The following is a 14,398-nucleotide window of genomic DNA, read 5'->3' as shown; positions in this document are numbered from 1 at the left end:
CAACAAATAACACACAAGGGAATCCCCATAAGGTTAACAGCTGATCTTTCAGCAGAAACTCTGCAAGCCAGAAGGGAGTGGCAGGATATACTTAAAGTCATGAAGGAGAAAAACCTACAACCAAGGTTACTCTACCCAGCAAGGATCTCATTCAGATTTGATGGAGAAATTAAAACCTTTACAGACAAGCAAAAGCTGAGAGAGTTCAGCACCACCAAACCAGCTTTACAACAAATGCTAAAGGAACTTCTCTAGGCAAGAAACACAAGAGAAGGAAAACACCTACAATAACAAACCCAAAACATTTAAGAAAATGGGAATAGGAAGATACGTATCAATAATTACCTTAAATGTAAATGGATTAAATGCTCCCACCAAAAGACACAGACTGGCTGAATGGATACAAAAACAAGATCCATATATATGCTGTCTACAAGAGACCCACTTCAGACCTAGAGACATATACAGACTGAAAGTGAGGGGATGGAAAAAGATATTCCATGCAAATGGAAATCAAAAGAAAGCTGGCATAGCAATTCTCATATCAGACAAAATAGACTTTAAAATAAAGACTATTACAAGAGACAAAGAAGGACACTATATAATGATCAAGGGATCGATCCAAGAGGAAGGTATAACAATTGTAAATATTTATGCACCCAACACAGGAGCACCTCAATACATAAGGCAAATACTAACAGCCATAAAAGGGGAAATCGACAGTAACACAATCATAGTAGGGGACTTTAACAGCCCACTTTCACCAATGGACAGATCATCCAAAATGAAAATAAATAAGGAAACACAAGCTTTAAATGATACATTAAACAAGATGGACTTAATTGATATTTATAGGACATTCCACCCAAAAACAACAGAATACACATTTTTCTCAAGTGCTCATGGAACATTCTCCAGGATAGATCATATCTTGGGTCACAAATCAAGCCTTGGTAAATTTAAGAAAATTGAAATCGTATCAAGTATCTTTTCCGACCACAACGCTATGAGACTAGATATCAATTACAGGAAAAGATCTGTAAAAAATACAAACACATGGAGGCTACACAATACACTACTTAATAACGAAGTGATCACTGAAGAAATCAAAGGGGAAATCAAAAAATACCTAGAAACAAATGACAATGGAGACACGACGACCCAAAACCTATGGGATGCAGCAAAAGCAGTTCTAAGAGGGAAGTTTATAACAATACAAGCCTACATCAAGAAACAGGAAACATCTCAAATAAACAACCTAACCTTGCACCTAAAGCAATTAGAGAAAGAAGAGCAAAAAAACCCCAAAGCTAGCAGAAGGAAAGAAATCGTAAAGATCAGATCAGAAATAAATGAAAAAGAAATGAAGGAAACAATAGCAAAAATCAATGAAACTAAAAGCTGGTTCTTCGAGAAGATAAACAAAATTGATAAACCATTAGCCAGACTCATCAAGAGAAAAAGGGAGAAGACTCAAATCAATAGAATTAGAAATGAAAAAGGAGAAGTAACCACTGACACTGCAGAAATACAAACGATCATGAGAGATTACTACAAGCAACTCTATGCCAATAAAATGGACAACTTGGAAGAAATGGACAGATTCTTAGAAATGCACAACCTACCGAGACTGAACCAGGAAGAAATAGAAAATATGAACAGACCAATCACAAGCACTGAAATTGAAACTGTGATTAAATATCTTCCAACAAACAAAAGCCCAGGACCAGATGGCTTCACTGGCGAATTCTATCAAACATTTAGAGAAGAGCTAACACCTATCCTTCTCAAACTCTTCCAAAATATTGCAGAGGGAGGAACACTCCCAAACTCATTCTACGAGGCCACCATCACCCTGATACCAAAACCAGACAAAGATGTCACAAAGAAAGAAAACTACAGGCCAATATCACTGATGAACATAGATGCAAAAATCCTCAACAAAATACTAGCAAACAGAATCCAACAGCACATTAAAAGGATTATACACCATGATCAAGTGGGGTTTACTCCAGGAATGCAAGGATTCTTCAATATACGCAAATCAATCAACGTGATACATCATATTAACAAACTGAAGGAGAAAAACCATATGATCATCTCAATAGATGCAGAGAAAGCTTTCGACAAAATTCAACACCCATTTATGATAAAAGCCCTGCAGAAAGGAGGCACAGAGGGAACTTTCCTCAACATAATAAAGGCCACATATGACAAACCCACAGCCAACATTGTCCTCAATGGTGAAAAACTGAAACCATTTCCACTAAGATCAGGAACAAGACAAGGTTGCCCACTCTCACCACTGTTATTTAACATAGTTTTGGAAGTGTTAGCCACATCCATCAGAGAAGAAAAAGAAATAAAAGGAATCCAAATCGGAAAAGAAGAAGTAAAGCTGTCACTGTTTGCAGATGACATGATACTATACATAGAGAATCCTAAAACTGCCACCAGAAAACTACTAGAGCTAATCAATGAATTTGGTAAAGTAGCAGGATACAAAATTAATGCACAGAAATCTCTTGCATTCCTATATACTAATGATGAAAAATTTGAAAGTGAAATTAAGAAAACACTCCCGTTTACCATTGCAACAAAAAGAATAAAATATCTAGGAATAAACCTACCTAAGGATACAAAAGACCTGTATGCAGAAAATTATAGGACACTGATGAAAGAAATTAAAGATGATACAAATAGATGGAGAGATATACCATGTTCTTGGATTGGAAGAATCAACATTGTGAAAATGACTTTACTACCCAAAGCAATCTACAGATTCAATGCAATCCCTATCAAACTACCACAGGCATTTTTCACAGAACTAGAACAAAAAATTTCACAATTTGTATGGAGACACAAAAGACCCCAAATAGCCAAAGCAATCTTGAGAACGAAAAATGGAGCTGGGGGAATCAGGCTCCCTGACTTCAGACTATATTACAAAGCTACAGTAATCAAGACAGTTTGGTACTGGCATAAAAACAGAAATATAGATCAATGGAACAGGATAGAAAGCCCAGAGATAAACCCACGCACATATGGTCACCTTATCTTTGATAAAGGAGGCAAGCATATACAGTGGGGAAAAGACAGCCTCTTCAATAAGTGGTGCTGGGAAAATTGGACAGGTACATGTAAAAGTATGAAATTAGAACACTCCCTGACACCATACACAAAAATAAACTCAAAATGGATTAAAGACCTAAGTGTAAAGCCAGACACTATCAAACTCTTAGAGGAAAACACAGGCAGAACACTCTATGACATAAATCACAGCAAGATCCTTTTTGACCCAGCCCCTAGAGAAATGGAAATAAAAACACAAATAAACAAATGGGACCTAATGAAACTTAAAAGCTTTTGCACAGCAAAGGAAACCATAAACAAGACCAAAAGACAACCCTCAGAATGAGAGAAAATATTTGCAAATGAAGCAACTGACAAAGGATTAATCTCCAAGATTTACAAGCAGCTCATGCAGCTCAATAACAAAAAAACAAACAACCCAATCCAAAAATGGGCAGAAGATCTAAATAGACATTTCTCCAAAGAAGATATACAGATGGCCAACAGACACATGAAAGAATGCTCAACATCATTAATCATTAGAGAAATGAAAATCAAAACTACAATGAGGTATCATCTCACACCAGTCAGAATGGCCATCATCAAAAAATCTACAAACAATAAATGCTGGAGAGGGTGTGGAGAAAAGGGAACACTCTTGCACTGTTGGTGGGAATGTAAATTGATACAGCCACTATGGAGAACAGTATGGAGGTTCCTTAAAAAACTAAAAATAGAACTACCATACGACCCAGCAATCCCACTACTGGGCATATACCCTGAGAAAACCATAATTCAAAAAGAGTCATGTACCAAAATGTTCATTGCAGCTCTATTTACAATAGCCAGGACATGGAAGCAACCTAAGTGTCCATCATCGGATGAATGGATAAAGAAGATGTGGCACATATATACAATGGAATATTACTCAGCCATAAAAAGAAATGAAATGGAGGTATTTGTAATGAAGTGGATGGAGTTAGAGTCTGTCATACAGAGTGAAGTAAGTCAGAAAGAGAAAAACAAATACAGTATGCTAACACATATATATGGAATCTAAGGGGGGAAAAAAAAAAAAGGTCATGAAGAACCTAGTGGCAAGATGGGAATAAAGACACAGAATGGATTTGAGGATATGGGGAGGGGGAGGGGTGAGATGTGACAGGGTGACAGAGTGTCATGGACATATATACACTACTAAATGTAAAATAGATAGCTAGTGGGAAGCAGCCGCATAGCACAGGGAGATCAGCTCGGTGCTTTGTGACCACCTAGAGGGGTGGGATAGGGAGGGTGGGAGGGAGGGAGATGCAAGAGGGAAGAGATATGGGAACATATGTATATGTATAACTGATTCACTTTGTTTTAAAGCAGAAACTAATACACCATTGTAAAGCAATTATATTTAAATAAAGTTGTTAAACAAAAAAACAATGTGAATACAGTTAACACTACTGAACAGTACACTTTCAAAAGGTTAAGAGGGTAAATTTTACATTATGTGGTTTTTTAATCACAATTTTTAAAAACAGCTTAGCAAACTGGAGTCATTTAGGCCACACTTCAGAGGCCCTGAAGACATTACTCTGTTGTATAGAACATTGGCATTGTTCCTCTTACCTTAAAGCCCACTGGCTGTTCCCCTGCTTAGAATGCTCTTTCCCCAGATATGTTCATGGCCACATCTCTCATTGCCTTCAAATCTTCAAATGTCACTTTCTCAATGAAGCCTACCCTGACCACCATATTTAATATTGCAACCCACCCCATCCTCCCACCCCGCAGCACTCCCATTTCCCTTACCTTCTCTACTTTTTCTTTCTTTTATTTTTAAATTTATTTTTAATTTATTTATTTTTGGCTGTGTTAGGTCTTCGTTACTGCGCACAGGCTTTCTCTAGTTGTGGTGAGCTGGGGCTGCTCTTCGTTGCAGTGAGCAGGCTTCTCATTGCAGTGGCTTCTCTTGTTGCAGAGCACGGGCTCTAGGTGCGTGGGCTTCAGTAGTTGTGGCACATGGGCTCAGTAGTTGTGGCTCGCGGGCTCTAGAGCACAGGCTCAGTAGTTGTGGCGCACGGGCTTAGTTGCTCCACAGCACGTGGTATCTTCCCGGGTCAGGGCTCATGTCCCCTGCATTGGCAGGCAGATTCTTAACCACTGTGCCACCAGGGAAACCCCTCTTTCTTTCTTATTATCACTTTCTAACATGTTATAGAACTTATTTTTTATAATTATTTTTTATTGTCTGCTTCTCCCCTCTAAAAGGTAAGATCTACAAGACCTGGGATCTTTATATTACTTTGTTCCCTGATGTATCCCAAATGCCTAGACTAATGCCTAGCACATAGCTGGCACTCAATAACTATTTGTTGAGAGAACGAATGAACATTATCATTGGCTAAAAGTCTTATATGCATTGAGTTTATAAAATAAAATGTGAAAAATGACTTCTGTGCTAAGATGGCAGATCCAGTTTTGTTCCTGCCCCTAGTCCTACAGAAACTAGAATCAAAAGGATGGGAGAACAGAAGGGGAAACCATGCCCCCAAAATTCAGGAAGCTGGAGAGCAGACAGAGCAGTGGTAACCAACTTTGTAGATGTGAAAAGCTGAATCCTAAGGTAGTAGTCAGGATAGCTGAGAATCAACCTAATTTATATCAAAGAAACCTCAGAAGACTCAGGACAAGCAGCACCAAGTACCTCTGCAAATGGAGATGGGGAGGAGAAGTTACAATAAGGAAAACTACATGAGAAGTATGATTCCTATATCCCTCCCTACTCCACTCTTTTGGCAACAGTTCTCTTCCACTCTGACATGATGTATTCTCTAGAGAGGGTGAAAGAGTAGGTCCTTAGACTTTAGGAACTGGGTGCTGCACCAAAACTAGGAGGATTCAGTGACCACATGCATGTTGAATGCTGAATATTCCCAGAACATTGGCAGACCTTTACTCTTCAGGCAGGAGATTAGAAGAGTTTTATCCTGAACAATCTGACCAGCGAGGGGGAAAGATCTAAAGATACTGACACCTAGGGTCTCCGATCAAATGGCCCAACCAGATCATCACACAGTAAAACCTGAAATTGGCAAACCCCAGTCAAATGCTCAGAGCTTCTAATTAGCTTTTTAGTCCCCACTTTTAACATGAGCTGACAATCAAAGATTCACCCATAAACAAATGAGTGAATGAATGGATGGATGTTAAAACATCACAATATACAGGACATATAAATTAAAATAAATATGGATTCACCAGACAGCTAACGTGGGTCTCTAACATGGAAGATAGAGACCAAAAACAAAAAGCAATTTGTAAGAAATGGGCTATGCAGAGAGAATACTTTAAAACCTACCCCCCAAAATCACCTTATTAATATGCTCAGAAAGATGAGATATTGCACTCATGTAAAAAGATCAGGATTCTATTCTTTTAAAACAATTTCAGAGAACAAAATGGTACTTTGGGAAATTATATACATGAAGGCAGAAATGAGAAAATCTCAACTGAAAGATTAGAAGATGATAAAGCTGAAGAAAGCTCCCCAAAAGCAGTTCAAAAAGGCAAGGAGATGGAAAATGGAGAGAAATGATAAGAAAATAAGATGACCAGCTCAAAAAGGTCAATATTTGAATAATAAGAAGTCAAGAAAGAGAGCAGAGAGGAAATGAAAGGGAGAGAATCATCAAAGAAAATTTTCAAGAAAATGCCCCAGAACTAAGTGACTTTTCAGATTGAAAAGCCCGCTGAGTGTCCAGCACAATGTCGAATTTAGACCCACAGGATGGTATACATTGTGAAATTACAGAGAATTAGGAACAAAGCAAAGGACCAGTGGTAATTTACATAGCAGATATCCTGCAAACTTCTTTTTCCCAGAGGAAAAAGAATCACATACAAAGGATTACGAATCACAATGGTGCTTGAAACCTTTTAACAGCAACACCTAGAATGGGTCCATGGGTCCCATAGTCATTTTCCTGGTCCCTAAGTGCATAGCTCGGAATGGACACATTTGGTGGCTGGCAGAAGCCCACACTGGTTCCTGACAACACAGGAACACACAAGACAAGCAAGGCCAAGTTCAAACCCTGACTGATTTGCTCAGTAAAGGTATGACAACCACTTTTAGATTTAAACAGTTTGCTACTTACTTACAGTAAAAAGAATAGCCAAAGGTGCCACCCCAACTTGATCCTTGTCCTACACACCAAAAAAGGACAACACTGAAACAAAAGGGACCAGATGATTGCAACGTGACTCATGGGACACCCTGTTGCTGAGGAGGCTGGACTTCAGCTATGCAGTTTTACATTGTGTAGCTCCACTGGTGAGAGGCGGGTGGCTGAAAGTCCCACACTTGATCAGACAGCCTCCCAGAGGAGACAGGGAAGCCAGTGGGAGACGGCTTCTCATCCCCTTCTGTTATAGGAGGATCACAAGGTGTTTTTCCAAGACAGATTAGCTGCACTTCAAGTCAGCCCTTGCCTATGTGGCTTATTTGGATACCTGCAAGGAGGTCAGGTGACAAGGCAGAACTGTTCCCTTACACCTCCTTGGCCTGTGGGTTAAGTAAGGCTATCATATTGCAGAAAGCTAATAGGAAAACTCTTCAGTCTGCTTCCCCTGTCCCCAGCTAGGACAGTAAATCATAAAGGGTATCACATCCCCAGGGGGAATGGCGGTCTCTGAGTGCAACCCTTGAAGACCTGATAGCTGACAGTCCCCATCATATTCCTGTTTTCACCAGTCTGGCTCTGGCAAAAAGCAGACCAATCCAGGAGGTTGACAGTTGACTACTGCAAATTCAACCAAGTCGTAGCTTTAGTTGCAGTTGTATCTTCACTAGAGCAGAGTCACAAGACCTCAAGCACATGGTGTGTGGCCACTAATCTGGCAAATTTTTCTCTCCCATCACTGTCAGGAAAGAGAGCCAGAAGCAAGAGTATTGCCCCAGGGCTATGTGCTAAATAAGAATAATCTATCAAGGTAAGGGGACCAAAGTAAGGAAGAAGTTCACGTAGAGGCTTCACGGGCAATGGAAAGATGGAAAGTTAAGATTCCTACCCTAGCTAAGGGACACTATATGGGACTTTTACTCAGATTTCTGACCATCAGTTCATATATTAGGACTATACCTAATTGAGGGAATAAAAGCTTTAAAAAAAATCCAAGATGGAACAGCTTCATAGACCTCCTTCTATGTTGGAATCTCATGAGTATGATAGAATATTTCCTTGATCACAAAGATTCAGCGCTGCTCCCTGAGGAATGAGTAAATTATCCTGCCCTGTTGAACTCAAGAATGGCCATGTGACTTGCGTGGCCAATGAAATAGGAGTAGAATGTGAAATATGTCACCTTCAGGCAGCCACTTTAAGAAACAGGTTCTCTTTTACCTGCCTCTGTGATCACGGAAGCATGTGTCAAGACGGAGCATCTATCAACCTAGACCCCTAAGTGACTACAGAAGCACAGCCCCTTTGCTAACCTACTACAGCCATAACATGAGCAATAAATAGGTTTTGTTTTAAGTTGCTGAGATTTGGGCATCAGTCTGTTAGTAACTAACACAGCATGTCCAAGCAATCCTGACCAGATAAGAGGAGGCTCTCCCTTAGAGTCCGCTTATCTGCCCAAAGCCCAGATCTTCTTGGCCTTTGCAGTGGACATTTGCAGTTGCCTTTCCAGGATCCATTTCCCTGTCCCATAGCTTCTGACAGTGGTTTCCACATGATTCCAGTAAAGCTAACTCTTTCCCAAGCTCCAGGGGAAATTCTACCTAGGCTAAACCAATCAGAACATTCCATTTCCCTGACCATAAGGATTGGGTCAGGAGTGGACATGTGCCCTTAATTGACCCACTCAAAGTGGCTCTTAGGGCTCTTTCTGGGAATGCACATACTTACCAATATTACAACGATTTTCACATTTCTTTATCATTAGTTACACACTGTCTTACTAAGTGGACTATGTATTATTATTGAGAACCAGGATCCTAATTTATCTTTTTATTGCCAGAACCTGGCATAATGGTTGGCACAAAGTAGATGCTTATAAATAGTCACTGATCAATTAAAAGGGGAATAAAATTTACTCCTTTTCTTTAAACTTCACTCCTCAAATTTCAGGGTCACCTATCTGTCTGCATAGCCACATTCAACTATTTGCATCTCTGTCCTTTCCTCCATCCTGATTTAAGAATAAATGATATGCCCAATGTTGGTCTTTCAAAAAACTACAGGTAAAAATTTCCTTCTCATTTGCCTGGGATATGTGTGGCATTTGTATGGCTACTCGGGGCAGATCTCTTCTGGCTCCCTTCTGCTGAGCAGTGTCAGCACCAAAATCCCCACACTGACTGAAGTAACTGTCTGCCTCTCTGTGACTGTACCATACCAGCCACGTGCTACTGCAGAAGTCTCAGTTCCATTACGAGTTCATGGGTTCTTCCTAAATGGGTCCTTACAATGCCCAGAAATAATACCAAATACCAAACAACCTCCAGGACAATTCTAACCTTTCCCGTTCTCCTCAAATCACCAATCTCCCTTTTCTCCCTCCCCGCGAACCCCTAACCCCAACATTCATAACTTAGCCTCCTCCAGGGAAAACAGAAGTCATCACATGGGAGTTCTCTCATTTTCCTAAAAACAAGTATCTACAATATCCTAGCCTCCTCACCTCCAGTTGTGATAGAGGAAGTGTCCCTCCTCCCCTTGTCCCACCTCCTATGTTTTGAATCCTATCTCTCCCTTATAAAAAAAAACTTACACCATCTCTCAATCCTTCTCTCTCACATATTCATCTACTTTTTCATGAATCCTTCCCATTAGTTTTTTTTTTTAAGCTTTTTTTGATGTGGACCATTTTTAAAGTCTTTATTGAATTTGTTACGATATTGCTTCTGTTTTATGTTTTGTGGGGTTTTTTTTGGCCCCGAGGCATGTGGGATCCTAGCTCCCTGACCAGGGATCGAACCCGCACCCCCTGCATTGGAAGGCAAGGTCTTAACCACTGGACCTCCAGGGCAGTGTCCCCATTAGTTTTTAAACGCACTCAAGTCTTCTCTTTCAAAAAGCTTCACTTGACTTATTCCCCATTAGCTACCACCTATATTTTTCCTTCCCCTCTCATCCAATCTTCTCATTATCTCCTGAAGACAGGAAAGCAGTGAGGTATAGTGGTTAAGAACATGGATCCTGGTACCACACTACTTGATTTGAAACACATCGTTTAATGGCTCTGCGACCATGGGCAAGTTACTTCACCTCTCTCTGCCTCAATTTCCCCATATGCAAAAAGATTATAATATCATCTCTCTGGTGTAAGCATTAAATGAGTTAGTATTGATATATGCGAAACACCGACAACAGTGCTTGGCACACAGTAAGCACTATATAACGGTTTGCTATAATCCTTTTACTTTTATTTCTTCACTTTCACTCACTTTTCAGCCCATTCCGACCCCATCACTTCACCATGAAGTGTTTACTAAGAACACCAATGACCTCTATGTTGCTAAATCCAACAACTATTTTTCAGTCATCATCTTACTTGAGGTCTAGGCAGCAGTTGACAATGTTAACAGTCTCTTCTTAGAACATTCTCTTTCCTAGTCCAGGGCTTCAACTACCACCTACCCGCCAGTGTCTTGCCCATCTTTATCTGGAACCCAGACCTCTCTTCTATGCTCCAGATCCCACAAAGCCAGAGGTTACCTGGACATTCTCCCCTTGAAGGTCTCAAGGGCATCTCATATGCACTACATCCAAAACTGAGCCATGGTCTTTCTCTCCCTAACTCCCTCTCGCTTAAATATTCTTTAGGCCCCTCTTCATTTGGCTGACCCCTACTCCTACTTTAGAGTTTAGATGAAGTATCACTTCCTCAGAGAAGCCTGAGGTGAATGCCCTAAAAGAAACTTTCATAGCACTTGGTACCTCTACTTCATACCTGCAATTAGATGATAAGCTACACGAGCGCAGGGACCATGCCTGTCTTCTCACTATTGTATCCCAGGACCTGAATGCAGTAGCCTCCAGAGCCCTTTCATTTGCACTAGGGTCTATCTGCACTCCTGAACAAGTATAAACTGTGCCACTTTGTGCCAGGCTAAGACTACTAGTATAGTTAAAACGTGACAAAGTGCAAAGAAGTATAGCAGAGGAAATAGTATTTAACCAAGCCCCCAAATTACTTTTAGTTGCAGTAAGAGGCTCATGGATGGCAATTTTTTTTTAAAGCCTAACTTGGGGAGATTCATCCATTGGACAACCAACATTTTGCATCGCCTCTAACAGTGCAACAGGTCCAGGCAATCAGAGCAATTATGTGTGGGTTTCTGCCATTGTGTTTACACCTCACTATCACTTGGGTACCAGTACCCAAACCTACCTTAGCAAGCCAACTTTCTATAACTCAGCACTCCTGTGTCCCGGTACATAGCAACTTTTTGCGACGAGGTCTGCCATGAGTCCAGGCAGCTACACTGTCACTGGAGAGTCTTGAAGGCGGAGAAGTTCAAGGGAGGAAAAGTCGAGTTCTGAGCATGGGTTTATGTTTTAGTGAACAGGCCGCTCTTAAAGCGGGGAAGAGTAAATTATAGGGTTGAAAGACAACACAGTAGACTTCGCAGGTGTGACAGGGCTGAAAAGTGAAGGCGTGCAAGGGCGCGCCTACTGGTACCCTGGGACCCGTTCCCTCAGAGTCAATCCCGCGAGACTATAATTCCCAGGGATTCCCTCTCTCCAGGCAAACACCCGTAGGGGCGGGGAAAAAAGAGGAGACGTCAGCGCGCAGCCGTCCGCTTTACAGCACTCCGGGATCTCGAGAGAACTGCGGTTCTCGCGATCTTTCCGGAGCCGAGCCTCCACGCGGAGTCCGAGTGCGTGTGCTGTGACAGGAAGGCAGGGAGGGTTCGGACTCTACGGGAGGGAGAATCCCCTTTGGCCTGCCCTACGGAAGCCTGCGAGGGAGGGCGGCGTTCGCTGCGTAGTCCAGTTGCCCAGATGCCCAGCGCCAGCGCCTGCCGCAAGAGTCAGGAGAAGCCGCGGGAGATCATGGACGCGGCGGAAGTGGGTTTCCTCCTTCCCTGGGCCTGGGAGGACAGACCCCTGGGCCGGACCGCGCTGAGGGAGGGAGTATGGTGAGCGGGGCCCTAGCCTCTGGATCCCTGTCGGCACTTTGCGTGCAGGCCGCGAGCCTGGGATCCGGGCGCCCAGAGCCCTCACCGGGCCTCCAGGGTCCTTGTCCGAGCAGCGTGGCCAGACCCACTCCGGATCGCATTTCTCACTGGGGCGCCTGGGAGACCTGGCCTACAGGAAGCGTGTCCCGGGACCGGGGGGTCGGGGGGCGCCGTGAAGTACCAACTGCCCCGGAAGTAGGAGCGGCGGGGTGACACTTAACCTCCCTGGGTTAGGCACGTCCTTCACGTAATCCATCTTTTCCCCGGAAATTTTTAATGTCCACTAGTAATCGATTTTTGCTCAGCCCTCGTGTTCCTAATGTTTTTCAAGTAATGACAGTACTTCGTAAAACGATCTGCCAGCATGTTTAATGACCATTTTCCATGTGACAGCTTTAAAGAACACTTGTCATTTTTATTTTCTTTCTTCCCCTAAGTAACCCAAGTGAGGTAGGTAGGGAAGTTTGCAGAGAATGCGTTTGAAGTCTTTGAGATGATGTGACCCAAAATCATCTATGTAATTCATAATACCCTGTGGTCCTTCAGTGCTTTTCGGAAATGAAAGTTTGAAACCATTCTACAAGTTATGTGTGCTCTTAGTGAAATTGGGATCCTTACCTGGCTCCTAATTTTTCTTTTGAGGAAATATGAATTTGTGATAAACGGTGTAAGGTCATTTTAAGAACATTAGATGGAATAAGGGGTGCTGAAATATGAACAGTACTAATAAGCGACCCCCTTTTTTGTGTTCACGTGCTATAACCTATTTATGCTGCCCTCCTGCTACATTGTGTGACTGTATCTTTCTGTTAGGACTGGAGTTATCTTCGTCTTTAAGGTGTATTTTTTTTAATTCGCAAAAAAAAAGAAAAAACTGTTCATTAAACACCTTAACATGTTGTCTGGTTTGTTTTGGTATAAACACAAAAATCTAATATCCTCCAAATCTAAAGGAGAGGATTCCAACGAATAGCTGTAGTGACAGAAACTAATTGTTTCATCCACATCCTAAGTTACCTTGTAAATTTTAAGGAAACCATTTTTGTGTATTCTTGATCTGATTAGTTATATAAACCACCTTTGCAGATAGTGTAGGTCTATGTATAAGGTAGACATTGTGGCAGAGTTATGTCACTTTATAGCTAGAAGGATCTTAAGAGATCATTTTCTAGATAAAGTGAGATTAAAATAAAAGGCCACTTACCAATTTAATAAGTATAGTTTGTTAATAATAGTCTGGACTCTAGGTCTCCTTTTTCCTGTTCCTGACTTAAAATCTGTAACAAGAATTTTGGTGTCATACTGTCAGTGTTGAACCACTTACAACCTGATATCATGAAGATGGTTTTTAGAAACAGGAAGCTGGTGAATTTTTTTGATGATGTTTTACAAAAGGAAAGTTGTAGTTAGCTTATATCCAGCATCTCTAATTTCTAAAAACTGGACATCTGGTACTCAGAAAGCTTACCCCTAAATGTTGGTTCTCTTTGAACATCTCTTCCTGTAATAGGAAGTTAATAAAACTGTGGTACCTCATCCGTCTCCCTTCACAGAGGAAATTTATAACTCTGCTTTGAAGTAGTTTAATCTCCTTTTTGAAGAAAGTAGTTAAGATGTGTTGTACATGTGTGTAAATTTTATTTGAGAGTGCTATTTTGTATGGTATATCGATCCAGGAGTGGTGATCTCCAAAACAAATTAACCAGAAGCTGGGTCTGTGGAGTGCATATGTAAATGATATGACAGATTTCCACACTTTAAAACTACTACTCTGAATTGATAAAATGGTCCTGAAAGTTTAAATGAATTCATCTTTTTCTGTTATTTGTATTTCTGTGTTTACGATGCTATTAGTGTTTAAATAAAAAGTCATAATGTAAAAATTTTTTTGTAGGATTATGCAAAAGAAAGATATGGAGTATCTTCAATGATACAATCACAAGAAAAACCAGGTTAGTAGTTATGTGATAAAAAAAAGGTTTTTTTTCTTTGTAATTCCAGGAAAGTTCTTTTTGAAGTTTTAAGTAAGGTTGACGTAACTGAAGGCATAGTTCTGAAAAGCTTAAATGGCAAGCATATGCCATAACCCTGCACAGACGTTGTCAATTTAGGGTCCCTAATCTCGATAAGGAAGAAAATACG

The 14,398-nt window shown here is 41.0% G+C and overlaps 2 protein-coding genes across 3 annotated transcripts in view; one reads left to right on the top strand and one right to left on the bottom strand.

Moving 5' to 3' along the window:
• Nucleotides 1–11,766, bottom strand: part of LOC309662762 (uncharacterized protein) — a 254,989-nt gene extending 243,223 nt beyond the window's left edge. The window contains exon 1 of the transcript XR_014264930.1: nt 11,467–11,766. The gene's annotated coding sequence lies outside the window, so the exon portion shown is untranslated. The remainder of the gene's footprint in view (nt 1–11,466) is intronic.
• Nucleotides 11,767–11,846: 80 nt separating this feature from the next.
• DARS1 (aspartyl-tRNA synthetase 1) overlaps nt 11,847–14,398 on the top strand; it is a 72,940-nt gene continuing 70,388 nt past the window's right edge. The window contains exons 1-2 of one of the 2 annotated variants that reach the window (XM_082465908.1): nt 11,847–12,146; nt 14,151–14,208. In XM_082465908.1, the coding sequence (XP_082322034.1) occupies nt 12,081–12,146; nt 14,151–14,208 (124 nt within the window). In that variant the 5' untranslated portion in view covers nt 11,847–12,080. Of the gene's footprint in view, nt 12,218–14,150; nt 14,209–14,398 lie in introns of both variants that reach the window. The other variant, XM_082465909.1, reaches the window with a different exon arrangement.

The sequence above is a fragment of the Balaenoptera physalus genome (genome assembly GCF_965194825.1).
Source record: "Balaenoptera physalus genome assembly, chromosome: 6".
Classification (NCBI taxonomy): Eukaryota; Metazoa; Chordata; class Mammalia; order Artiodactyla; family Balaenopteridae; genus Balaenoptera; species Balaenoptera physalus.
Note: the sequence above shows the minus strand (reverse complement) of the source record. Positions and strands in the feature narration are given on the sequence as shown.